The 27,871-nt window shown below is 45.9% G+C and overlaps 2 protein-coding genes across 2 annotated transcripts in view; both read right to left on the bottom strand.

Moving 5' to 3' along the window:
• Nucleotides 1–1,703: 1,703 nt before the first annotated feature.
• On the bottom strand, nucleotides 1,704–18,508 carry LOC307205198 (uncharacterized protein). The gene is made up of 5 exons (XM_079957401.1): nucleotides 18,347–18,508; nucleotides 15,860–16,007; nucleotides 12,734–12,896; nucleotides 5,721–5,869; nucleotides 1,704–1,948 (listed from the first exon to the last, which is right to left on the bottom strand). The coding sequence occupies exons 2-5, from the start codon at nucleotides 15,998–16,000 to the stop codon at nucleotides 1,784–1,786; spliced, it is 618 nt and encodes a 205-aa protein (XP_079813527.1). The 5' UTR covers nucleotides 16,001–16,007; nucleotides 18,347–18,508; the 3' UTR covers nucleotides 1,704–1,783.
• Nucleotides 18,509–24,280: 5,772 nt separating this feature from the next.
• The window catches only part of LOC307205768 (protein S100-A16-like), a 28,072-nt gene continuing 24,481 nt past the window's right edge, over nucleotides 24,281–27,871 (bottom strand). The window contains exon 3 of the mRNA XM_079958551.1: nucleotides 24,281–24,427. Within this exon, the coding sequence (XP_079814677.1) occupies nucleotides 24,296–24,427 (132 nt within the window). The 3' untranslated portion in view covers nucleotides 24,281–24,295. The remainder of the gene's footprint in view (nucleotides 24,428–27,871) is intronic.

Below are 27,871 nucleotides of genomic sequence, written 5' to 3'. Positions count from 1 at the left end.
GAGTCTCTCACACTCCTATCTGGAGACGTCGGGTTTCGAACCTGGAGCCCTCTGCATGCAAAGCAAGGGCAATAATCTACAGTCCTTCCTCCTATAAGAAACAGGGCTGCTGGTTTTACCCTCCCAATTTTCAGAGATGAAAACAGGAAGACCCCTGGGCAACTCGCTTTTTCTCTGCCAAAACCTGTTCCCTCTTGTGGCTTCTGAGGAAGAGTGGTATAAATAAGCCGGTCACGAGGTTCCTTTGAAAAAACAAGCAAAAACCCCTTTCAGGATGTTTCGTTGCACAATGCATGCGGTTGCGCTTGGTGCCACTGAAACCCACTTTGCAAGTATTTTTGTTTTTGTTTTTAAATACAGATAAGCAGCTAAGCAGGGTGGAGACATTCAACATCTGATTTGTACCTGCTCTTTTATCACAGCTGCATGAAACGAGGGGACGTGCAGGGACCTGCAACCAAATGTTGCAGCGTGGTGAAGCGGCTTCTGTGTCAGATTCCAGCTGTTTCGTTCTGTCCTTTCCTCCACATTTCCCACTCTCCTAGGAGCCGCAGGTGAGAGCTGAGTGCAGGATGTGGACAAGGAGAGGAAAATGCTCTAATAATGAAACATGGAGACCTGGAAACCAGTTATTCCCTAGGTCTGAATTCTCACACACAGCTTAAAATTGGTGCAGAAGCTCAGGCTTGAGGGCCAAACGTGGCCCTCTAAACATCTCTACCTGGCCCTCAGGACTCTCTTCAGGCAGCCCCCCCTTCAAAGGCACATCCCATCACCACCCCCGCTTCACACCCTCCTTGAATGTTTCTGTCTGGCTGGGATGTGTCTCTGAACTCTGATCTCGCCTCTTGCATGCCTGGGTGGATAGGGAGAAAAAGGGCTGTAGAAAATAGCTCCGCCCCTTTTGCTTGTGGCCCCGCCCACCACTGGCACGTGGCCCCTGGATATTTGCCCATAAATTAAGGTCATATATATATAATAAATGTTCATAAATGTACCAAGCAAACATGTATATAAATATATAAGCCACATGTCTGAAGCAGCACAGGAAAGCAGTCCTGGAGCCATTTTGGCTCCCAAACTGACCAAATGTTTTCTCTGCAAGGTCAAAGGAAAATGGAAAAGCCTCCCCATTGTCTTTTCATTCACAAATCCTGTCTTAAGGGTATGTCTGTGTATGAATAGGGTGAGCCTGTGACTTGGCTCAGGAACTAAGTATTTGTCACTACAAAAGACTGGCCAGGCTAACCAGGCAATCCAATCAAGTGACCATTAAACAGGTAACCTGGCAGACAGGAGATAAACAACGACAGGAGGTAAACAACGCACTCAGATTTCTGCTGTAGACCACCCTTTCTGTGATGTAGGTGTGATGTTTCTGGGGGTTGGTCTTGGACTCCAAAGCGGGCAATTTAAAATGTCTATATAAAGGCGGACACACCTTTGTTCGGGGTCCTCCTCCTTTCCTGCGTGTGAGAGGAGCACCCTGTTGCAAGAGATCAATAAAGATCAGGCTTACTAGCTGCTTTGCTTCTCAATATTCTCTGGTTGGCCTCTGTTCTTTTCTCTGACTGATGGAGAACCTACAAAAGAATCTCTCAGGGCTCTTGTGTCCCCATAAGTGAATGTGGCCCTCAGGTTGAAAAAGCTTCCTCAGCCTTGGCTTAAAAATTGTCAGCCAAAAGAACACACACACACACACACAATTTGAATAATCTTTATTACTGTATGGTCAGCCCCTCCTTGCAGGTTTTTGGTCAGGCTAGTGTAACAGTGAAAGACCTCATCTCTTCCGGTTGTTCTCATCTGAGCACTCCTGGAAGAACTCATTGCACAGGGAAGCAGTGAGAGCCAAGAAGACGGCATACTCCTGGAAATCCAGTTCCTCATCTCCATTCTCATCTAGTTTCTTCATCAAGTCCTTGAACCCGGGTTCGTCTATCTTGCCCTGCGGGAAAGAGATGAGAGTAAAGCTGATTTCCTTGCATAGTACTGATGCCCTGGGCGTGTGTCTGTGTTGAATTTAGGTTTTAAGGCATGAAGTGCGAGATTCAACAAAAGATCTGAAACAACAACTTTATTCAGCTAGGCCTGGCAATGACGCTGGGAGTGGGCCTCCTGGAAATAGCAGTTCCCTCTTTTTTAAATTTATAGATTTTTTTAAAAAATTGAATTATGTTGCATACACAAACAATTAGAACAAAACTTACAGCCAGCCATCAAACAGATCAAGTAAATAAAAAAAGAATAAAAAATTACTAAGGAAAAGTAAAATTATAATATAGAAGAAGAAAAAAGAAAGGAGAAGTATGAAAGAGAAGAAAAGTAGAGAAAAAATGTGTGTTTGTGTATCTATATCTATCATCTATCATCTATCTATCATCATCTATCTATCTATCTATCTATCTATCTATCTATCTATCTATATCTATCTATCTATCTATCTATCTATCTATCTATCTATCTATCTATCTATCATCTATCTATCTATCTATTTATCTATCATCTATCTATCTATCTATCTATCTATCATCTATCTATCTATCATCTATCTATCTATCTATCTATCTATCTATCTATCTATCATCTATTATTTATCTATCATCTATCTATCTATCTATCTATCTATCTATCTATCTATCTATCTATCTATCATCTATCTATCTATCTATCTATCTATCTATCTATCTATCTATCTAATCTATCACCTCTATCTATCATCTATCTATCTATCTATCTATCTATCTATCTATCTATCTATCTATCATCTATTATCTATCTATCATCTATCTATCTAGGATAACAGTAAATCATTCATTGTTAGACTAATATTTTACAAACAGATTCTTAAATTAAAACACAGAGAACTATCTACAAAGCTACCTAAGGTAACGGGACCCCTGACCATTAGATCCAGTCGTGGCTGACTCTGGGGTTGCGGCGCTCATCTGGTTTTATTGGCCGAGGGAGCCGGCGTGCAGCTTCCGCGTCATGTGGCCAGCAGGACTGAGCCGCTTCTGGCAAACCAGAGCAGCGCAAAAAACAAAGCTACCTACGAAACAACAAATAAAGACGACTTCCGCCAATACCACAAGAGTTCATTGTTCTTAGTATAGATAAACTTTCCTGTATTTCAATTGGTTCCTCATCTTGGTATCAGGACACTATTGCTTTTGCAGTGTTATTCTAGGCACAACCAGATCTTCTGTGTTGAACCTTGATTCATCAGGTAGTTGTTTAAATGATCCCATTCTTTCTTAACTATTGTATTAGGTTTGTGTCTTAATACATCTGTTAGCTTCGCAAGTTCCAAGTACAGTGGTACCTCAGGTTACATACGCTTCAGGTTACGTACGCTTCAGGTTACAGACTCCGCTAACCCAGAAATAGTACCTCGGGTTAAGAACTTTGCTTCAGGATGAGAACAGAAATCGTGCTCCGGCGGCGCGGCAGCAGCGGGAGGCCCCATTAGCTAAAGTGGTGTCTCAGGTTAAGAACAGTTTCAGGTTAAGAACGGACCTCCAGAACAAATTAAGTACTTAACCCGAGGTACCACTGTACTCGATCTAGTTCCCTTATCCTTGACTTAGACCCTAAAGATGCATGGCAACATTATTTCCTTGTTTAGGGGGTTTCGTGGGATTTTGTTGCTGCTGCTGTTACTGATATTAGCTTTTGTATCTATATTTTTAGATCTTAGAACGATACACATGGAAATGGGTGACAGCAGCCACGAAATTAAAAGACGCCTGCTTCTTGGGAGAAGGGCAATGACAGGCCTAGACAGCATCTTGAGAAGTAGAGACATCACCTTGCCAACAAAGGTCCGTATAGTTAAAGCTATGGTTTTCCCAGTAGTGATGTATGGAAGTGAGAGCTGGACCATCAAGAAGGCTGATCGCCAAAGAATGGATGCTTTTGAATTATGGTGCTGGAGGAGACTCTGGAGAGTCCCATGGACTGCAAGAAGATCAAACCTCTCCATTCTGAAGGAAATCAGCCCTGAGTGCTCACTGGAAGGACAGATTGTGAAGCTGAGGCTCCAGTACTTTGGCCACCTCATGAGAAGAGAAGACTCCCTGGAGAAGACCCTGATGTTGGGAAAGATGGGGGGCACAAGGAGAAGGGGGCGACAGAGGACGAGATGGTTGGATAGTGTTTTCGAGGTTACCAGCATGAGTCTGACCAAGCTGCGGGGGGCAGTGGAGGACAGGAGTGCCTGGCGTTCTCTGGTCCATGGGGTCACGAAGAGTCGGACACGACTAAACGACTAAACAACAACAACAAACTTTTTGATACGTTTTATTTATTGTCTGTGGCTACTTTTACTATGTTTCTAGTTATGTATATCTTTTTATGACAGGGATAGCTCAGTCAATAGAGCACGAGGCTCTTATCCTCAGGATCATGGGTACGAGCCCCATGTTGGGCGAAAGATTCCTGCATTGCCGGGGTTGGACTAGATGACCCTCGGGTCCCTTGTACAATTCTATGTTGTAAGCTGCCTTGAGCACGGCTTTAGCTATGGAAAGGCGGCATACAAATAAAATTATAAGAATGATCACCACCTCCCTCCACGCCCCGCCACCACCTCGGAAGGGAAGTCTTTGATACGATACGATAATCTTTACTGTCATTGTCCCATACAGAACAACGAAATTGAAAAAATCTACATCAATCATTCAAAAACCCTCAAGCCTGCTATTCCAGCTATCCCAGCCTGGTTAGCCCCTAAGAACTCTGATACCCCATAGTTGAATACAATATATTCACATAAAGGTAAAGGGACCCCTGACCATTAGGTCCAGTCGTGGCCGACTCTGGGGTTGCGGCGCTCATCTCACTTTACTGGCTGATGGAGCCGGTGTACAGCTTCCAGGTCACGTGGCCAGCATGACTAAGCCGCTTCTGGCAAACCAGAGCAGCGCACGGAAACGCCGTTTACCTTCCCGCCAGGTACCTATTTATCTACTTTCCCTTTGATGTGCTTTCGAACTGCTAGGTTGGCAGGAGCAGGGACCGAGCAACGGGAGCTCACCCCATCGCAGGGATTCAAATCGCTGACCTTCTGATCGGCAAGTCCTAGGCTCTGTGGTTTGACCCACAGCGCCACCCACGTCCCTAAAGACTACCTTACACTGCGTTTAAAACCAAAATTGCATTTGGATAGAAATTGTTTCTCAGGCGGCTAGTCCTAGTCTTTATAACCCTGTACAGTCATTCCTCGTGTTGTGTTTGCTTCAGGTTGAGCGTTTTCAGGTTGTGTCCCGCAGTGACCCGGAAGTACCGGAAAGGGTTACTTCTGCCTTTCGCCGCTCGCGCATGCACAGGTGCTCAAAATGATGTCACTCGCATGCGCAGAAGCGGCAAATCGCAGCCTGGGTTGCGTTCTGCTCAGGTTGCGAACGGGGCTCCGGAACGGATCCCGTTCGCAACCAGAGGTACCTGTGTACCTTGTTCCAGAAGGCAGAAGCTGAAAGAGATCATTACCAGGGTGGGCACTATCCTGCACTATCTCTGCAGCTTTCTTATGGCACCTGGAAGCATAGAATTGATCCAAGGTGGGAAGAGTGCACCTAATTATTCTCTCCGCAGTCTTTACAACCCTGGACAGCATTGTTTTTCCCCTGACCGTGCAGCTCCCAAACCAGACACACAGACCATAAGTTAATACACTCTCCACAGTACAATGGTAAAATGCCGTCGCTGTAGGATCTCACTCTGACAAAGGTGGGGAGTTCGTGGAGAAGCAGCTCCCTCATTTCAGCCTTGTTGAGCTTAAGCCGGTCTCCTTCCTTGCCGGAATATTTGTGGAAGGTGTTCACCAGAACCCCCAGGCACTCCTCAAGGGGAGCTTGCATCTTGATGTCTGGAAGGGGGGGGGGGAAAGGAAGATGCAGAGAGAGGAGTAGGATTAGCCCTCAGTGGTTACAAAACTGGACTTGCAGGCTAGATAAATTCATGGAGGAAGAGGCCGTCAATGGCTGTCAGTCACGATGACTGTGCCCTTTTCTCCACGGTCAGAGGAAGTACAGTGGTACCTCGGGTTACAGACACTTCAGGTTCCAGACTCCGCTAACCCAGAAATAGTACCTTGGGTTAAGAACTTTGCTTCAGGATGAGAACAGAAATCGCGCGGCAGCGGCGCGAGGCCTCATTAGCTAAAGTGGTACCTCAGGTTAAGAACAGTTTCAGGTTAAGAACGGACCTCCAGAACGAATTAAGTTCTTAACCCGAGGTGCCACTATAATGCTTCTGAACCTCTGTTGCTGCAAACTGCAGGAGCAATAATAATAATAATAATAATAATAATAATAATAATAATAATAATATTTATTTATTTATATCCCGCTCATCTGGCTGTATTTCCCCAGCCACTCTGGGCGGCTCCCAGCAGAATATGAAAAACACGATAAAACATTTAAAGCTTCCCTAAACAGGGCTGCCTTCAGATGTCTTCTTCTAAAAGTCAGATAGTTGTTATTTCCTTGACATCTGGTGGGAGGGCGTTCTGCAGGGTGGGCGCCACCACTGAGAAGGCCCTCTGCCTGGTTCCCTGTAACCTCGCAGTGATGGAACTGCCAGAAGGCCCTTGGAGCTGGACCTCGGTGTCCGGGCTGAATGACGGGGGTGGAGATGCTCCTTCAGGTATACTGGGCCAAGGATCCTGCTGAGGGTTACCCACAGACATCTGGCTGGCCACTGTGAGAAAAGGATGCTGGACTAGATGAGCCAGTGACCTAATCCTGCAGGGTGATTCTTGTGTCCTTATGCAACAAAATAAGACGTGGGTAGCTAAGATGCTCTGGTCTCCTTGCAACAAGGAAAGGCTTCTAGCTCGGTGGTTGAGCCCTTGCTCTGCATGAAGAATGTCCTGGGTTCAATCCCCAATGCATAGCTGTCAACTTTTCCCTTTTCTTGCGAGGAATCCTATTCGGAATAAGGGAATTTCCCTTAAAAAAAGGAAAACGTTGACAGCTACGCCCCAATGGCATCTCCAGGCTAAAGCCGGGAATGTGCTCTGCCTGAAACCCTAGTGAACTGCTGCCAGTCAGTGTAGACAGCACTGCGCTAGGCAGTGGCGTAGCGTGGGGGGTGCAGGGGGGGCCAGCCGCACCGGGCGCAACATCTGGGGGGGCGCACTCGCCGCCTCTGGAGTCGCCGAAGAGCCTCGGGCGCAGGCTGTAGCAGAGCCTCATGTCTCACGGAACCGACGAGCTGTGCGCGCGTCCGGGCTGAAGGCGTCCGGCAGGCAGCGGCTCTCAGCGCTCGCCGCAGAGGGTACGCCAGGCAGCCCCTCCTCACAGCCCCGCTGCCGCTGCTGCTGCTGCAGCTGCTGGGCCATGTTGCATTTTCCTCGCCTCTCTGCCCTCCTCCTCCTCCAGGCAAGCGGCGTCGTTTGGGCGGCAGTGCCAGCGGCAACTCGCCTCAGATCACCTGACACGGACCCGCCGCTGCCACCGTGGCTACCTTACCGTAAATACCCCAGCCCAGGCAGCAGCAAGAAGAAGCTGGCAGCGGCGGCAGGTTAGGGGTTAGGTGGCGCAAATTACTTGCCTTGCCCCGGGTTAGGGGGCGCAAATTACTTGCCTTGCCCCGGGTGCTGACAACCCACGCTACGCCACTGGCGCTAGGCGAACCAATGATCTGATTCAGTAGAAGGCTGTTTCCTACGTTCTGCCTCCTGGATCTTGCTGAATTCCAACTCCCACCAGCCCCAGACAACATAGCGAGTAACCAAGGGACAATGGGAGCAGTAGTCTATCAACATCTGGGGGTGCCACACAGACTTCCTCTATCACTGTTCTAGACCAATCATGCCCCAACCAATCAGGGATCACTATTGAATGCAAGGATGGGGAACTTGTGCCTTTCTAGATTTTGTTGGACTCCATCTCCCTGCCGCCCTGGCCAGCACAGCCGTTTGTTATTAAAAGATGGTGAAAAGAAGGGGGGGAATGACTCACCCAGCTAAGTAGAGGGAGAAACCCAGCCGTGTGAAAGTACGCAGTAAACTCAGCCGAATGTTTCTTTTCTGGCGCCCAGCAAACAACTGCTCTGCATAGCCTCCGCTTCCAGAAATGCCAGTGTCTCGTGCTCAGTTCTGCAGCGGGAACCCTTGACTCTGAGCCACCTCTTTGCTCCTCTTGTCTCTTTCGCCAGCAGAGCCTGAAGCAGAGAGAGGGAAAATATCCCTTTTTAAAAAACGAACGCTTCTGCTGTCTGAGTGACTCCAACAGCCTAGCATATGTTAGGAATGTTGTAGATAGAAGCCTAGATTTCAACAGGGACATGTTTATTATTCCCATCCCTGCAGTGCTTACGAAATAATAAACTGGATCTGCCGAAAGTCTGTCTCTGAAGCCTGGATAGGCAGCCTGTGCATGTGGGAACATGACTCAAAGGAAGGGCTCAGCGACAGGGTAAAACCTTTGCATGCAAATGGTCCCAGGTTTGGTTCGGGGCACCTCCAGGTTGGACTAGGAAAGACCATACCTTCCAACATTTTTCCGATGAAACTAGGGATGTCCTGTTCAATGATGATGATGATAAAAATAATTTTTATTTATACCCCGCCCTCCCCAGCCAAGGCCAGGCTCAGGGCAGCTAACAAGCAATAATAAAAACAAGTTAAATAAATACAACTTAAAAACAAGATTAAAATTCAACATTAAAATATTGAAACATTAAAAGATTAAAATGCAGCCTCATCACAGGAGGAGAAAGGAAAAAGGAAAAAGAAAGAGGGGGAGGGAATCAAACTGGCTCCAAGCCAAAGGCCAGGTGGAACAACTCTGTCTTACAGGCCCTGCGGGAAGAAATCAGATCCTGCAGGGCCCTGGTCTCATGAGGCAGAGCGTTCCACCAGGCCGGAGCCAGGGCTGAAAAGGCCCTGGCTCTGGTTGAGGCTAATCTGACTTCCTTAGGGCATGGGACCTCTAGGGTGTTGTTGATGATGATGTTGATGGTACTCCGCCCATCATCACTGTGGGTTGCCACAGCCACTCTGGGCGGCTTCCAACATATATAAAAACAGAATAAAACGGCAAGAGTATTGTTAGCCCAGAAATGGAAGCAAGAAAAATTTCCGATGAAAGAAGAATGGCAGATGAAATTAATGGACTATGCAGAATTGGACAAAATGACAAGAAGGATTCGAAACCTGCGGGACCAGAGATTTACAGAAGATTGGAAGAAGTATATGAATTATTTGAAGAGCAACTGTAATCAACAAATTACGCTAGCAGGACCACAAGAAGTTTTGTAAGGAGAAATATATGAAGTGTTACAAAGTAGAAAAAGATTGGTTATGAGTTCGAAACGTAATAGGGAAAATAAGAAATGCATACTCAGAGATTAGATTGGAAAATTTTCAGACAGGACTGATGGAAGTAAAAAAAAAAATTGAATAAGATGTAAAAGTATGTTTCATTACGGTTGAAAATGATATGTGTATACAGTGGTACCTTGGGTTAAGTACTTAATTCGTTCTGGAGGTCCATTCTTAACCTGAAACTGTTCTTAACCTGAAGCACCACTTTAGCTAATGGGGCCTCCCGCTGCCGCCGCGCCGCCGGAGCACGATTTCTGTTCTCATCCTGAAGCAATGTTCTTAACCTGAAGCACTATTTCTGGGTTAGCAGAGTCTGTAACCTGAAGCGTATGTAACCTGAGGTACCACTGTGTGTGTGTGTGTGTGTGTGTGTGTATAACATAAGGTAAAGGTAAAGGTACCCCTGCCCGTACGGGCCAGTCTTGACAGACTCTGGGGTTGTGCGCCCATCTCACTTAAGAGGCCAGGGGCCAGCGCTGTCCGGAGACACTTCCGGGTCACGTGGCCAGCGTGACATCGCTGCTCTGGCGAGCCAGAGCCGCACACGGAAACGCCGTTTACCTTCCCGCCGGTAAGCGGTCCCTATTTATCTACTTGCACCCGGAGGTGCTTTCGAACTGCTAGGTTGGCAGGCGCTGGGACCGAGCAGCGGGAGCGCACCCCGCCGCAGGGATTCGAACCGCCGACCTTTCGATCGGCAAGTCCTAGGCGCTGAGGCTTTAACCCACAGCGCCACCTGCGTCCCATGTATATAACATAATAAAACATTAAATATTTAAAAACTGTCCCTATACAGGGTGCCTTCAGATGTCTTCTAAAGGTTGCTTAGTTACTTATCTCCTTGGCTTGTGGGGGTCGCATAATTCCATACCCCCCAACATTTCTCCAGTGAAAATAGGGACGTCCTAAGAAAAAGTGGGACATTCTGGGAACAAACCAGAAACTGGGACGGCTTCTGTAAAATCCCTGGGAAATAGGGACACTCGGAAGGTCTGAAGGCTCCGTCTGAAACCTTGGACAGCTGCTGCCGGACAGATAGGCTACAATTCCCATCAGCCCTGAGACCCTGACCGTTGGCCATGTTGCCTGGGGGCTGATGGGAGTTGGAGTCCAACCTCATCTGGAGGTCACCAGAAGGAAGCCTATTGTGTTCATTCCAAAGTATTGCATTGGGTAAGTAGAGCTTTGTATGCAGGATTCACCCCCCAGGAACTCTAGGTGGGACCAGGAATGCAGCCCAGCCTGAAGCCCTGTAAAACCACTGCCGGCCAGTGCAGACAGTACTGAGATAGATGGACCAGTGGTCTGACTCAATTAAGGCAGCTTCCTACATTGCTCTGTCATAGGGGAAGGCCTCAGCATCTACTCTGCATCCAGAAGGTTTGAGGTTCAGTCCCTCCAGGGACGCGGGTGGCGCTGTGGGTTTACCCACAGAGCCTAGGACTTGCCGATCAGAAGGTAGGCGGTTCAACTCCCCACAACAGGGTGAGCTTCTGTTGCTCGGTCCCTGCTCCTGCCAACCTAGCAGTTCAAAAGCACGTCAAAGTGCAAGTAGATAAATAGGTACCACTCCAGCGGGAAGGTAAACAGCATTTCCGTGCGCTGCTCTGGTTTGCCAGAAGCGGCTTAGTCATGCTGGCCACATGACTTGGAAGCTGTACACTGGCTCCCTCGGCCAATAAAGCGAGATGAGCGCCGCAAGCCCAGAGTCGGCCACAACTGGACCTAATGGTCAGGGGTCCCTTTACCTTTACCCTCCAGATAGGACTGCCATTGTACTCATGGTGAGTAACGATTTCTGTCTGGATTCCTTGAGAAACCCAGTAACCGCAGCCTTTTCCAGAGAACATATCTGAGTGCTGTTCCCTCAACCCCCAGTCCCAGCTGGAGACACAGCCTCAGGCCTTCGAGTCGAAACCTGCCGAACAGGTGTGTGAAAAGAGGCCCGCCCAGGTATCTGGACTGTTCTCAGGTTGCCAGGCTGCTTTGTGCCTTGGGTGGTTCATTTCCTGCGTTGCTGTGGTCTGTTGCCTGCCTATATGCACTGAGATGGTCACCTTCCAACCTCACTCCCCGCTTTAATTGTAGACACCAAATAAAAGTAAACAGCAAGCATCTCCTGTCTCCCCCCTCTCTCTGATCCACACAGACGTACATCTCAAATGCTCATTACTGCCTCCATCCCAGAATATTCTCCAACCCACTAAATCCGGTAGAAAATCTGGAATGGATTATCTGGTAATCAGAGTTTTCTTTTTCTGGAATCATGGCTAGGAATATAACAATAATAATTTTATTATTTATACCCCGCCCACCTGGCTGGGTTTCCCTAGCCACTCTGGGCGGCTTCCAGAACTTATATATATAAAAAATAAAACGTCAAACATTAAAAACTTCCTGATACAGGGCTGCTTTCATATGTCTTTGAAAAGTTGTGTAGTTCCTTTATCTCCTTGAAATCTGGTGGGAGGGTGTTCCACAGGAATGGGCAGAATGGGATATTCATTTCCCACATGGCAGCAGAGCCAAAGGTTCTCCAATATGCCATTCAACAGTGAAAGCCTATAAATGGACAACTCTGCCAATGCCTCCATCACTGTTCACAGCAAGAGAGGGGTTAAATAGTGCTTTGCCCTGATGGAACTGGCTGAGATGACTGGCAGAATCCGAGACCTGGGAGAAGAAATCGTTGAAGAGGACTGGAAAAAATTTAAGCTTTATCTGCAAAAATATTGTAAACTGTATGAATGTTAAGCAGGATGCTTGATTTTAGACAAATTGGCACCATCAAAATAGATGAAGTAAATCATGAAGATAATTTAAATATAAGATGAAAAACCTATTATTTTTTTTTAGATAATTATTAGGCTAAATTAAATTTTCTTTTGTAAGGATTGGAATAAACGTATCTAAAATTTGAAATATATTCGAAATTTGACAGTAAGGATGGAGATAAGGGAATAAATTGTTGTTTTAAGTGTATTAAACTAGAACGTAGGAGCGGGAGATGTGAGGAAGTCCAGAAGTGATAAGAAAATATGTGAGATGCAATGTTATGTTCATTTTTTTTTACTGTAAATGAAAAATTCTTAATAAATATTTTTAAAAAAATAAATAAAAATAAATAGTGCTTTGCCCTGTCACCTGACTTGCACAGTGGGTGGAGCTAACCCCTTTGCCCCCACCACCCCTTTCTCAATCCATGCTACTAGTCCCTGTGAGAAATTTTTTTGCCACCGTCCAATTTTCTGTGAATCGCGAAATCCTCTACGTAAGGTGCCCTGACAAATAATCACCAAGGGAAAAAAGGACAGGAAAGTCAGGGTTAATATTAAAAAGAAAATTTTATTGTTTTGAATTGAAATTGGAACACACTGCGAGTGTGATCCACTGGGGCTTATTTTTTGGGGAGTGGGCATTTGGGGCAACCCCGAAAGAATTCGTCGAATCCCATCGCCACACAAGCCAGGAAGCACAAGAACTCCTGGAAGTCTATTTCCTGGTCCCGGTTGTGGTCCAGGTCGGTCATGATCTTCTGGAATTCTGCCCCGTCCATCCGTTTCTGGGAGCATTGGAAAGAAAAAAGTAAACCATTAGCTTCAATAATTCAGAGCCTGTTTTTCTCTTCCTTCCTCTTCACCATTTCCTTTCATGCCATGTCTTTTCTTTTATTTTCTTTTTTTTGGTTGTAAAAAGGAGGGTTGGGATTGCATTGAGATTTTTTTTAAAAAAAATCTTATGATATCAACTCTGGGATCCTTTTTGCCAAAGAGTGGAGGTGTTTTTATAATAATAATAATAATAATAATAATAATAATAATAGCCATTTTAAATAAACAAGATCCACTCAAATAGGCCAAGCAACAGGTACACTGAGAAGTAAAGGTTAAGGGACCCCTGACCATTCGGTCCAGTCGTGACCGACTCTGGGGTTGCAGTGCTCATTTCGCTTTACTGGCCGAGGGAGCCAGCGTACAGCTTCCGTGTCATGTGGCGAACCAGAGCAGCGCACGGAAACGCCGTTTACCTTCCTACCAGAACGGTACCTATTTATCTAATTGCACTTTGACATGCTTTCAAACTGCTAGGTTGGCAGAAGCAGGACCGAGCAATGGGAGCTCACCCCGTCGCAGGGATTCGAACCACCGACCTTCTGATCAGCAAGTCCTAGGCTCTGTGGTTTAACCCACAGCGCCACCCGTGTCCCACACTGAGAAGGCAGGCAACTAAATAAGCCCAAGCTCCTTTGCACTACTTCCTTGGACATTCCCTGTTATAAGCCTTTTAATTTTATTTAATTTGTGAATTTAATAAGAAGGCAAAGGAATAAAAGATGAAACAGAACTTAAAGAAGAAAAATAGAGAAGAGAAAAATACGAATGATATATAATAAGACACAAACAGTATTACACAGACTGCCATCAGGTCACATTGTGGTTATAGTGAGCAGCAGCACACATATCTTAAACTTCATCCAGAATTTACCTTAGATGCCTCTGCATTGGGCCTTCTAAATCTGTTCTGCGGACAGTCTGGGAACCAGCATGTTTTTACATGAGTAGAATGTGTCCTTTTCTTTAAAATGCATCTCTGGGTTATTTGCGGGGCATAGGAATTCGTTCATTTTTTATTTTATTTTTCAAAATATAATCCGGCCCCCCACAAGGGCTGAGGGACAGTGGACTGAAAAAGTTTGCTGACCCCTGCTCTAGAATATGACCACAAATTGCCACCAGTACTACCCAAATTTCAGCCACTTGCCACTTACCGTTTTCCATCTGAAAGCAAAAAAACACATCTTCAGCATAAAATGCCCCAGAAATGCATTGAGGTGTGTTTATAAAACATAAGGGCCTTTTGGATCAGGCCAACAGCCCATCTAGCTCAGAATCCTGTTCCCACAGTGGCCAATGCAAGCAGGATTCAAGCGCAAAAAGCCCTGTCTCCCTTCCAGTGGTTTCTAGCAACTGGGATTCAAAAGCCTAGCCACCCTCTTTCAAAGTTATCTACAGTGGAACCTTGGTTCTCAAACGGCTTAGTTGATGAACAAATAGACTCCCGAACGCTGAAAACCCAGAAGTAAGTGTTCCGGTTTTTGAACATTTTTCAGAAGCTGAACGTCCGATGCGGCTGTCAGCTATTGTTTCCGGGGCACCTGCGCCAATCAGAAGCCGTGCCTTGTTTTTTGAACATTTCGGGAGTCGAATGGACTTCTGGAACGGATTAAGTTCGAGAACCAAGGTTCCACTGTATTTTTGGTAGCCTATTGGAGGGCGTTCCAAAGTTTAACAATGCGCTGTGTGAAAATGTACTTTCTTTCCTTTTTCCTGAGACAGGTAAAAGACCTGTCGGACGGGGGCAGTAAAACACCCCATCATTTCCACCCCCCCCCCAAAAGATAAAGCAGGCAACTATCTTAATTGTTCATTTCAAGACACCAAGATCCACTAATTTAAAATATCATCTGCCCTACCCTTTGCACGAACTGCCTTCTGGATATTACAGTTTCAAGCTAATCAGCGGGGTCTGGATTCAAGATGCGGCACAGAGGCCTCTCCTTTGACATCACTAAACAACAACAAACCTCTGGTTACGGGAAACATATTCAATAAACACACAAGACATAACCGGCTGTACGTTTGAATAAATAAGGTATACTATTCATTGTATTAAATTGTAGATTTCAACAGTAGGAGCTCATAAAGTTCAACGAAAAAAGCAGAAGACCCAGTGGATCAGTTCATTCTCTAGTCAGTTCATGCATAAGGTCCATACAAGTATCTATTCTACCTGTCTGTTCATAGAATCCAATAATCCACACAAAATGTTGTTACAGTTCCACAGAATCCTTTCACAGAGTCTAAGACAAGGATTTCTGGAATATTAGCCTTGTTTCGCCATCCTGGGCTTCATCAGTAGTACAAACTCATATACAGTGGTACCTCAGGTTAAGTACTTAATTCGTTCCAGAGGTCCATACTTAACCTGAAACTGTTCTCAACCTGAAGCATCACTTTAGCTAATGAGGCCTCCTGCTGCTGCCGCGCCACCGGAGCCCGATTTCTGTTCTCATCCTGAAGCAAAGTTCTTAACCTGAAGCACTATTTCTGGGTTAGCGGAGTCTGTAACCTGAAGCATATGTAACCCGAGGTACCACTGTATGATATCATAGGACAGTGGATCTTATAGCATAGTAGTAGCTGCTGTCCTATGATATTATGTCTGAGTTTGTAGTACTGATGAAGCCCCGGATGGCGAAACAAGGCTAATATTCCGGAAATCCTTGTCCTAGACTCTGTGAAAGGATTCTGTGGAACTGTAACAACCTTTTGTGTGGATTGTGGGACTCTATGAACAGACAGGTGGAATACACACTTACACATATATGGACCTTATGCACGAACTGATTAGAGAATGAACTGATCCACTGGGTCTTCTGCTTTTTTCGTTGAACTTTGACATCACCAGACATGCACTACACGCTTCCCAGTTAATCCGAATGTTTTTGCGCAAACGACAACTTACGCCATGGAAGGCGGGGAGTTCGTTCATCAGGAGCTCTTTCATCTCCGACTTGTTGAGCTTGTACTTATCCCCCTCCTTCCCGGAATATTTGTGGAAGGTCGCGACGATGGTGGCCAAGCACTTTTCCAAAGGAGTTGCCATGGTGAACCTGAAAAAGACCAAGGGGAGAGCAAAGTGGGAACCTCCAAGGGGAAAAGAACCGAGGAGCGTATGTTTAGGGGAATAGGGTGGACAGACAAATCTGTAGGGTAGACAGACAGATGGTTGAAGAGAAGGGTGACTAAGATGATCAAGGATCTGGAAACCAAGCCTTATGAGGAGCGGTTGAAGGAGCTGGGTAGATTTAGCCTGGAGAAGACTTGGAGGTGACATAATAGCCACCTTCAAATCTCTGAAGGGCTTTCAGATGGAGGATAGAGCAAACTCGATTTCTTGAGCTAGCCGATCTGACTGGAAGAATCCGTGACCAGAAGGAGAAGGATTATCAGGAGGAATGGATGAAATTTAAAGACTATTTAGTTGAACATGTTAAGTTAACTTAATCGGAAAAGCTTCCAAATATCAGATAGGCTTAGGATTTAAACAGGTAACGTGATGCATCAATAGGTTTAATACCGAATTGGAAAGGGGAAAAAAGATGTTAAGTGATTAAGTTAATTTTATAATAATGGTTTCGGAAAACCGTTAAAATGATGTACACTGAAATTCAACCGGGGGATACGAGGAAGTCACTTAACAATGTTACCAAGATTGGTTTAAATACGGTGGAGATTTTTGTTTGTTTGTTTAATTTTTGTTTGGAAAATCAATTAAAAAGATTGGAAAACAAACAAACTCGATTTCTGCTGCTCCAGAGGGTAAGACCCAAATTATAAGAAATGAGATTCCACCTAACATCAGGAAGAACTTTCTGAGGGTAAGAGATGTTTGACAGGAGAGCGGACTACCTTGGAAGCTGCTGGACTCTACATCTTGGGAGGTTTATCAGGAGAGGCTGGGTGGCCCCCTGCCGGGAATTATTTAGCGCTGTTTCCTGCATTGCAGGAACTTGGACAACATGACCTCTCGGGTCCCTTCCAACTCATGATTCTAGCCTGTCAGCCATACCCTCTTGCAGGATACTCCATTCCATTTCCCTCTTGGTTTTTGACACCCTCATTCCATCTCCCAACAGCCGGTCAAGATTCTGTGACCACTGCACATCCTGTATCTTCTGCGGGGTGTTTGGGGTGGCTTTCCCCCCATTAGGATCCCCACATCCTAAAGTTTTGTATCTCTGCAAACCTCAAGGTTCCCCCCAGAACACCGACACATCCTTCTTGTGGCTGGTCCTGTTTTGGCTACATAGGTAAAGGTAAAGGTACCCCTGCCCGTACGGGCCAGTCTTGACAGACTCTGGGGTTGTGCGCCCATCTCACTTAAGAGGCCAGGGGCCAGCGCTGTCCGGAGACACTTCCGGGTCACGTGGCCAGCGTGACATCGCTGCTCTGGCGAGCCAGAGCCGCACACGGAAACGCCGTTTACCTTCCCGCTGGTAAGCAGTCCCTATTTATCTACTTGCACCCGGAGGTGCTTTCGAACTGCTAGGTTGGCAGGCGCTGGGACCGAGCAGCGGGAGCGCACCCCGCCGCAGGGATTCGAACCACCAACCTTTTGATCGGCAAGCCCTAGGCACTGAGGCTTTAACCCACAGCGCCACCTGCGTCATAAGGACTACATAAGGACCCATAATTGGTAGAATGAATTTGCTATCAGTATATCTTATAAACAGAAAGGATGGGCACCCTGGGGTATACTCAGAGGAGACCTACTAACATTAATGGACCTGAGTTTGTCTTGCTCATGGATTTCAGTGGGTCTGCTCTGAGTAGGATGAACATGGTTTGCACTGAGACAGACCATTGATCCACCTAGCTTTTAGCAGTCTAACAATTAACAGCCCTTTTCTTTCCTTCCTCCTCGATCCTCTTGTTAAAAGTTGGAGGTGGGCAGTGGTTTGAGCCTGGGAGATCTTTCCACATGGAAGGGAAGTGCTCTGCCATTGAGGTATGGCCCTCTCCTAAAGCAAGCCCAGAGGACACATGGTTTTCCAGATGTTGTCAGGTCACAACTCTGGCCATTGGCCAGGGATGATGGTGCTAGAGGAAAAGCCTAGCAGAGCCGTATGTCCCTCTGTCCTGCTCTAATGGGATGGGCCCCCAATGCCAACATCTCCAGAACATCCTAGCATCCTTCACCACCTTTCCCTTACCAAAGTACAGAGTCCCATTTCTGGCTAAGTCACATGAAAAGGCATCCTCCCCGAAACAAGAATTTGAGCCACAAAGAAGGGGAATTCTACAGGATTTGCGAACATCTGTCTCTCGTCTTCGTTCCAACGCCCTTGAGGGCTCTATCAAGGACGTCTCCTCTCAGGACTTCACAAAAGCACACACACCACCAGCTGTTTTGAGTTGCTGATGGAAAGGAGGGCAGGAAGAGACTTACCAAGAAGAACGGCAGCACGGATTCTGGAGCCAAAGTAGAGGGATGTTGTCTGAGTACAGTCGATGGAGGCCCTTATACCTTCTCCTGGTCCAACCTCCCAAGGCACCACCAGACCTGACTGACTCTGTATTGGCCAATAACAAAGCACATCATCTGTGGAGTGTTTTCCCTGCCCAACAGCTGATTGGCTCGTGGGGTTCTCTGGACATGGCAAACCAACCAACCAGCTTGTCCCTCGCCCATCTCGCATCGCCCACCGCCGCCCCATTTTTGCCCAGCCAGGTGTGTAACCTCATCAGGCTCCATGCATGGGCCACTGGCCTCGCATTCTGACAGGTCTCAGGCTGCTGATGTGCTGCCCCGAGATGTGATCTGACACTTGAGCAGATCCTGCGAGGCACATGGAATCTGATGGTTCAGTCGTCTCGCGTAACCCCTTCTGACTGGGGGAACCATGAGTAAGAACATCGGAAGAGCCTGGCTGGTGGATCAGGCCGATGGTGTGTCTAGTTTGGCAACCTCTTCTCACAGTGGCCAACCAGATATCCCCGGGAAAACAGCAAGCAGAACTCAAGTACAATAATAATAATAATAAATTTTATTTATTTATTTTTAATTTTTTTAAAAAATAATATTTATTCAAAATTTAAGAATAACAAAAAGAAGAAAATACAAAATACAAAATACAAAATACAAAAAGACATAACAACGCCAAAAGAGAAAAATAAAAATAGAAAAAAACTAATTAATCTTTTGCATAACTTTCTTCCTTTACTTATTTCCTTGACCTCCTCTCACCTCCCAATTTTGTATTCTAATTCAGACCGTTATTTCAGCAGACCCTTCCAACCTTATTTTCATTTAAGTAGTTTAACATAATATATTACAATTTAACATCCTCTCTTTTCGTCAATTTCATCAACTCATCTTTACTTAGTCCTATATGTCATTTCAACCAAAACCATCTAGTTTTCTTTTTCCAACATGTTTCTAACAGTCCTTAATTTTACAATATTTTTGAAGATATACTTTAAATTTTTTCCAATCTTCTTCCACTGACTCTTCTCCCTGGTCCCGGATTCTGCCAGTCATCTCAGCCATTTCCATATAGTCCAAATAATAAATTTTATTTATACCCCGCCCTCCCTGGCCAGAGCCGGGCTCAGGGCGGCTAACACCAATAAAATCACAGTAAAAACATAATGGGGGGGGGGGGGGAGAAACCAATTTAAAATACAGATTAAAATGCAATTTAAAATGCAGCCTCATTTTAAAAGTAGCCGATAGATCAAGACCTTAAGGGGAGGGCAACATAATAATAATAATAATAATAATAATAATAATAATAATAATAATAATAATAAAATTTATTTATATCCTGCCCTCCCCAGCCGAAGCCAGGCTCAGAGTGGCTAACAACAGTAAAATGATAAAACATCCTAAAGTCATCCTAAAATCATTCTAAAATCTAAAATAAGGGTCAGACTGAGTCCAAAGCAAAGGCCAGGCGGAACAGCTCTGTCTTGCAGGCCCTGCGGAAAGATGTCAAGTCCCACAGGGCCCTGGTCTCTTGTGACAGAGCGTTCCACCAAGTCGGGGCCAGTACTGAAAAGGCCCTGGCCCTAGTTGAGACCAATGTAAGCACCTTGTGACCTGGGACAAAAGGACGTCCTCTTCCTGTGGTTTCCAGCAACCCTGGATGGGCCATTGGCCTGGTTCAGGAAGGATCAGTTTCTGTTCTTATGTCCCAGGCTAGGTTTGGCAATCTCAGCGTCTGCCCCAAACAGGGAGAACAGGATCCGCGTATTCCGAAACAATATGTGAATTGAAACACAGCTCTCCTTTGATAGCCCCACTCCTCTGGATTTTGCAGTGTAGTTCTACAGCCGTGAAACATGTCCCAAAACGCACATACAGTCGTACCTCGGCTCCCGAACACCTTGGGAGTTGAACGTTCCAGCTCCCGAACAATCGAAAACTGGAAGTGAGTGTTCCAGTTTTCGAACATTCTTTTGGAAGCCGAATGTCTGACAGGGCTTCCATGGCTTCTGATTGGCTGCAGGAGCTTCCCGTGCTTTGGTTTTCGAACATTTTGGAAGTTGAACGGACTTCCGGAACGGATTCTGTTCGACCTCTGAGGTATGACTCTACAGTGGTACCTCGGGTTACATACGCTTCAGGTTACAGTCTCCACTAACCCAGAAATAGTACCTTGGGTTAAGAACTTTGCGGGAGGCCCCATTAGCTAAAGTGGTGCTTCAGGTTAAGAACAGTTTCAGGTTAAGAACGGACCTCCGGAACGAATTAAGTACTTAACCCGAGGTACCACTGTATTTGGAAAAAACCAACAACTGTTTCTCAGAGAGCTGAGTGAGGTTTCGCTTTGTGCAGCAGCCACTCCTACCACAGTCACACCTCTGGATTGTTTGTTTTTTTAAGTTTCTAGCTCTCAATATCTCAAACTGAAGATTACGTGGGCAGCACAAAGTGACATTTTGTAAGCTGCAAGATTTATCGTGGCAGGAGAAAAATTGCACAACAAGAGCAACACTTTGCAGAGCAGGTAACAGTTTAGTGAAGTTAAGAACATTTAAGAACAGACCTCTGGAACGAATTAAGTACTTAACCCGAGGTACCCACTGTACTAGGATTACGCATGCCTAAAATGGCATGTATAGCAGAAAACAATATGCATAGATGTGTTGCATTGTGGGAAGCTCCTTTGCAAAAAAAAGAGAGAGATGTCCTGTTTGTAACTGAAGGTTACCTGTTGCACCTGGAGCGATCAGAGAAAAGAGAAGCCCTTGGAAGGATGATGCCATTCATCTAGGATGTCACATAGAGGAGGGAGAAAGGTTGTTTTCTGCTGCTCCAGAGAAGCGGACACGGAGCAATGGTTCCAAACTACAAGAAAGAAGATTCCAGCTAAACATTAGGAAGAACTTCCTGACAGTAAGAGCTGTTTGACAGTGGAATTTGCTGCCAAGGAGTGTGGTGGAGTCTCCTTCTTTGGAGGTCTTTAAGCAGAGGCTTGACAACCATATGTCAGGAGTGCTCTGATGGTGTTTCCTGCTTGGCAGGGGGTTGGACTCGATGGCCCTTGTGGTCTCTTCCAACTCTATGATTCTATGATCTCTCTCTCTCTCTCTCTCTCTCTCTCTCTCTGGTACTCTGTCAAGGGAGTTTCAGAAGGCCCTTGACTAGCATTTGGGCTGGGGTGAATTCCCTGGTAAATATGCAATAATTGACTGGTTGATTAAAAATATTAATAATTAACCGTGGATTTCAATAACTGGCACTGCAAACCAAATTCAGCCTGCGAGTTGTAAGGCACCTCTCTATCTCTCTCTTTCCCAAGATCACCCAATGAGCTTTGCAGGCAAGTGGAGATTTGAACCCAGGTCTCCTGGGTGCCAGTCCGATGCTCTAACCACTACACCACCACTGGCTCTTATTTGTTGCACATGCTCCATGTTTTCTTAGGTGTCCCACATTGAAATTAAAATACTCTGAAATAAACAATATAAGAGGAGTGTGCTGGATCAAGCCAAAGGGCCATCTAGTCTGGCATCCTGCTCTAACACAACAACAACAACAACAACAACAACACCTTTATTGCCATTGTACAACATCTGCAGGACCCAAGCACAGGAGCACTCTTGCCTCCTGCGGTTTCTATAAACTTTGTGTGATACAGATAATTCATTTGGTCTCCCAACCATGATTTTACATCTGCGTTATCAATTTCTCTTGGAAACTGGGCTGTGTGTTTTTTAAAAAAATATTTTTCAATTTATGAGTATGACAACATTTTTCTTCTTCTTATACATACATCTCCAATCCCAATTTGCATTGTTTGACTTCCCCCCCCCCACCCCCACTGGTTTACATTTTTCCCCCTTTTCTTCTCCTTGCATATAATTATATTTCTCCAAATAATTTCAACTTCTTTTCCAATCCTAACTCTATTACAACTTCATAAATATTACATCAATCCTGCTAACGTTTTAACGTATTTACAGTGTTCTTTAAAGTAATCTATATATATATATATTTCAATTCTTGGTTAATTTTTGGAACCGGATCACGGAGGGCTTATGCGCAGAATATCTCCTTGGTTCAGCAGCCAGAGTTTATTGTGTTTGTAAGAAGTGGGGGGGGGGGGAGGAGAGATTTGCACAAATTGTAACCTCCTGTTTGCATTAGGCGAAAAAAATGTGAGTTTGTTTGATAAGGAGGTGGCAGGCTGGGTGAATCACTCTGCAGTGATCCAGTTTATAACAGGGAGGCGTAACCTGCTTTTGATCCCAGAAGAGACAAGGGGTGGTGGAAAACCCCCACTAAACAAAAAATTATTTGAAGAATCGTTATCCCACCTTTCTGCCAAACAAGGCTCCTAGAATAACCTACAGATCAACACAAAGAAGACAGTGCCCTGCCCTGGGGTTTACAATCCTCAAACAGACATGGCACAAAAGGAAAATGGATTGGGAGGGCGGAGGAAATAGCAAGATCTGAGTTTACAAGGTCTTCTCATGAGCAGCTGGGATGGGGCATTTAAAGAAAGGCGGAAACAAAGGTCACTGAGGAATTAAGTATAAACAGATTAACAGACTAAAAAAATTCCTTCCAGTAGCACCTTAAAGACCAACTAAGTTAGTTCTAGGTATGAGCTTTCGTGTGCATGCACATGAAAGCTCATACCTAGAACTAACTTAGTTGGTCTTTAAGGTGCTACTGGAAGGAATTTTTTTATTTTGTCTTGACTATGGCAGACCAACACGGCTACCTATCTGTAACCAGATTAACAGAGTATTAAAGGAAAATAAGGTTAGAATGTGCTAAGATAATTATAGGATAGAAAACAGAGGAAGATGGAAAGGAATTGCTGAAACAATTAACAGAAGTGGAATACAAAAAGGGAGGTGTGAGGAGGTCGCAGAAATAAGTGAATGAAAGATAAGATACTGAAATTATTTGATGTGTTTTAAACTGTTTTTGTTTTTGTTTTGTTGGTTTAATGTGTTGGTGTTGTGTAGTGTTTTTGTATTGTATTGTATTGTTTTTCTTTTTTGTAGTGTTTAAATTGTTGGAAAAGTAATAAATATTATTTTTTTTAAAAAAGGAAACAAAGGTCACTGGTATCTCAGCAGAGCTGATAGAGTGGCCCTCTTTCCCTTCTCTCCCAGTTATCTGCTGACTGATTGAGCGGCCGCTGACAGGTGACAGCTGATGGAGAAAGGAGGCCATTGGAGCCGCCTTCTAGCAGAGATGATGGAGAGATGCTGATTTTCCCCTCTCGCTCCATCTGCTACAGCCTGATGGATCAGTAGAAAAAAGACAGTCAAGGAACTGAGAAATTGCACAAAACAAATGAAATAAAATCCCTGAAACGAGAAGTAATTGACTATAAATATTATCTTGCAGAAACCAACTAAATAATAAAAATCAATATGAATCAAAAAGCTTAAGGGGGAAAATTTGAAAAACCTAAAATAGAACAAAGCCTTAACGGGATGCCGGCTACAAACCTCGTTTCACTGAACTTTTCAGTTTCCTCAGAAGGAAATAGAAAAATCATAAACTTTATATGACCAAAATTCAAACAAGGGTAGAACCCCCCCAAATTCTGATGTATTATGATCCTAGCTCAACCTAGGTAAAGAAAAGTGCAGTAATAAAGGATTGAGGACTCAAAAGTACAATTTCTAATACTGAATTTACAAAAAAAGGTTCGAAAACCTAAACAGCAAGTTTTAAACAAAGCTCGACTTGAAGAAAGCAAAGCGCAATAACAGAGGGTTGAGGACTCGGCGGTGAAAATTCTAGTGCTGCTTTTACAAAAAGGTTTAAAAACCTAAGTGGCACAAATTCAAGGAAAAGAATACAAGATAAAGCTGTTTTAGATTTTAAACAAACTCAAGAACAGGGCTGAAACGCTCCCATGGTCTAGCTGTTACTGCCGATGTTAAAGACTGCTGACAGGTGACAGCTGATGGAGAAAGGAGGCCATTGGAGCTGCCTTCTAGCGGAGATGATGGAGAGATCCTGTTTCTCCCCTCTCGCTCCATCTGCTACAGCCTGATGGATCGGCTGCTCCTTAACGGGAGGGTCACTTTTTCCTGCCCCCTACATACCTTCATAGGGGACCTTCTGAGGACTGCAAGACAGGGGTGGGCGGGGCCAGAGGCCACAAAAGTGGGTGGGGCCACAGTGGCGAGTCTCAACTTTTTCATGCGAGGTTTTCTATTGATTTTGTGAAAGTGACAGTGGCGTGAGAGCTCTTTGTGAACTAATATTTTTCCTCCCCGCCCCCGCCTTGTATAACAGTGCCTAATTTTTCTGATTGTTCTAGCTTTCGGCGAACATTCTTTTTTCTTTTTTAATTGACCCACACGCCTTAAAGAACAGATCTAATCATCACAGCCTTGTTCTCTGTCACTGAGCTAGCAAATCACCGAGCTACACCACTCCCAAAAAGCAAGATATATTAAAAATTCATTTCAGATAATGAATGGATATAATTGAAGGGGGGGGAGAGATTTGATCTGAAGCACGATCTGTTCCAAAATTAATCTGGAGTCAAAGAACTGGTTTTGTGGTGATCCGAGGTGTGCAGCGGGTTAATTGATTTGGATGGGAGTCTCGGTTGTCTTGCCACCTGTCGCTTTTTAATCCTGAAATTTGCACCTATACCTACAAACCAGCGTTTGTACCTTTTTGCATCCCAGATATTTCAACCGTTTTGCCCCTTCCTGTTTAAATCTTGTGATTTACCGCAAAGGGGAGGGGGGCAGTTTTGCATGGAGGGATAAAAGCTCGCTCACTTTCTGTGGAAGCCTCGATGCAAATGGAAATGATTGCAGAAACAAAACCCTTCCATAAGAAAGCAAAGGAGCTGTCCAAGAATGCAAATCGAGGATGCAAATTCATGTTCCCCTTCTCTGGATTCAGAAGTCTGGAGTTGGTACTATGCCAGTCCTGTGCGCAGCCTGGGGGCCATTCTGGACTCACAGCTGTCCATGGAGGCGCAGGTCAATTCTGTGTCCAGGGCAGCTGTCTACCAGCTCCATCTGGTACCCAGGCTGAGACCCTACCTGCCTGTGGACTGTCTTGCCAGAGTGGTGCATGCTCTGGTTATCTCCCGCTTGGACTACTGCAAAGCGCTCTTTGAAGGTGACCCGGAAACTACAACTAATCCAGAATGCGTCAGCTAGACTGGTGACTGGGAGCGGCCGCCAAGACCATATAACACCGGTCCTGAAAGACCTACACTGGCTCCCAGTACATTTCCAAGCACAATTCAAAGTGTTGGTGCTGACCTTTAAAGCCCTAAATGGCCTCGGTCCAGTATACCATTAGCTAAAGTGGCTTCTCAGGTTAAGAACCGTTTCAGGTTAAGAACGGACCTCCGGAACGAATTAAGTATTTAACCTGAGGTACCACTGTATTCTGTTGGAAGCCGCCCAGAGTGGCTGGGGAAACCCAGCCAGATGGGCGGGGTATAAATAAATAAGCACGAGTCTCCAGGTGTTCGAAAAACCAGTAAGGTGGGATGAATCATCATAGTAAGGGGCTCAGTGACAAAGTCTCTGCCTTGTAAGCAGAAGGCTCTAGACTGAAATCTTGGACCACTTCTGCCAGTCAGATCAGACAGTGCTGGGCTAGATGGACCCAATGGTCTGACTCAGCACACGACAGCTGCCTTTGAACCCACGACCGAGAGCTGCATCCCTTTTTGCAAGCGGCAAGCAAGACTTCCTTCCACGCCACTTCCCTCACAGCCTGGCACTCGGCCTCCATGCCAGGGCGTGGCGCCTCGGGGCAAAGGGAGTAGCTCCATCATGAGGAGATGACTCAGCCTTGCAAAACTTTGGGCAGCAGAGACTGGAGGAATCGCTCGGAGGAACACACACACACACACACACACACTGTAATCGCAGCGCCCATCCCAGCTGCCTGGGGCCTGGCCCGCCGGGGGGGGGGCAGGAATCAAGCAAAGCAGCTGCCATCTGGAAAGAGGTAGAAAACTGGACCTGAACCTCACAAGCTTCAGAAGCTCTGAATGGATTTCCTGCCTGGCCAGGAAAAACTGAAACCAGCTTTCTTTGCAAAGGTCCTGCCGGAGGGGGGACTACACAGATTCCTCTGTCCCTTCCGCCCAATAAAGAGACAGGGAGCCTTTTTCCATTCAAGGGCCGGGTTTCTCCCAAAGATACATTCCAGGGGCCACCTGCCAGTGGTGGATGGATCCAGGGGCAAAGGCTGTAAATGTTGCTTATGTTTCTACCTGCACCTTTCTGCCCTCCGTCCGTCCACGCAAGAGGCACGGTCAGAGTTCAAGGACACGTCCCAGCAAGGCAGAGATACTTGAGGAGGGTGATGAGGAAGACCACTAAGGGGGGAGTGGCTTGGGAAAAGTCCCGAGGGCCAGGCAGAGAGGTCTCGGCCCCCTGCAACACCTGCCCCCTTGGGCCTGAGCTCCCCTATTCTTGTCTTAGTAGATGAGGAGGAAGCTTAATTTAATTTTACTTGACTTCCTTCATCTGGGTTCTGAGTCCCTGTCCCAGCTTAAGGTAAAGGGACCCCTGACCATTAGGTCCAGTCGTGACCGACTCTGGGGTTGCGGCGCTCATCTCGCTTTACTGGCCGAGGAAGCCAGCGTACAGCTTCCAGGTCATGTGGCCAGCAGGACTAAGCCGCTTCTGGCGATCCAGAGCAGCGCGCGGAAACGCCGTTTATCTTCCCGCTGGAGTGGTACCTATTTATCTACTTGCACTTTGACGTGCTTTCGAACTGCTAGGTTGGCAGGAGCAGGGACTGAACAATGGGAGCTCACCTCGTTGCAGGGATTTGAACCGCCGACCTGATGATCGGCAAGTCCTAGGCTCTGTGGTTTAACCCACAGCGCCACCCATGTCCCTTGTCCCAGCTTAGAGGGCCTCTTATTCAGAGGTAGACTGCTTCTGCTCCTGGAGACTTTGTCCCTAACTCTCTGGGCTATTAGCCTAAGCACAGCTCTGCTGGGTCAGACCGAAGGCCCAACTAGTCAGGCATCTGTCACCCATAGCAGAAAACCAGATGGCCCAGTGGAAAGCCCGTTGTGTGGTGAGTTCCCGACCCCCCCAGGTGGAAATAATGACACAAGACACAATTATTAAGGTTAATGGGCTAAAAAAGGCCACAACTTTATTGGTTACAGGTGATGAGCAGTATTGGCTTAGGCATTGGTCCTAACTGACTATATCCGACTCCAGCCCGTCCGCTTGAAGTCTGGGAAGGGTTAACCACCAGTAGGGGGAGTCCTGCTGATGCACATCAACTAGGAACTCCCTCGGGATCACCGATAGGGGGCGTGCCTTGGGCCCTCACCTCCATAGGCTTTGGACAGGGCCACGCCCCCCCGGAATCCTTTAACAGACTATCCTTCAATATGTGGGGCCGGCGATGGCACTACCTCCCCTCTTCCATCTATAGAACTATACCAATGCCTAACCGCCAATACCCAGAAAGTTGTGACGATTT

Source organism: Podarcis cretensis (assembly GCF_951804945.1).
Source record: "Podarcis cretensis genome assembly, chromosome: 16".
NCBI lineage: Eukaryota > Metazoa > Chordata > Lepidosauria > Squamata > Lacertidae > Podarcis > Podarcis cretensis.
Note: the sequence above shows the minus strand (reverse complement) of the source record. Positions and strands in the feature narration are given on the sequence as shown.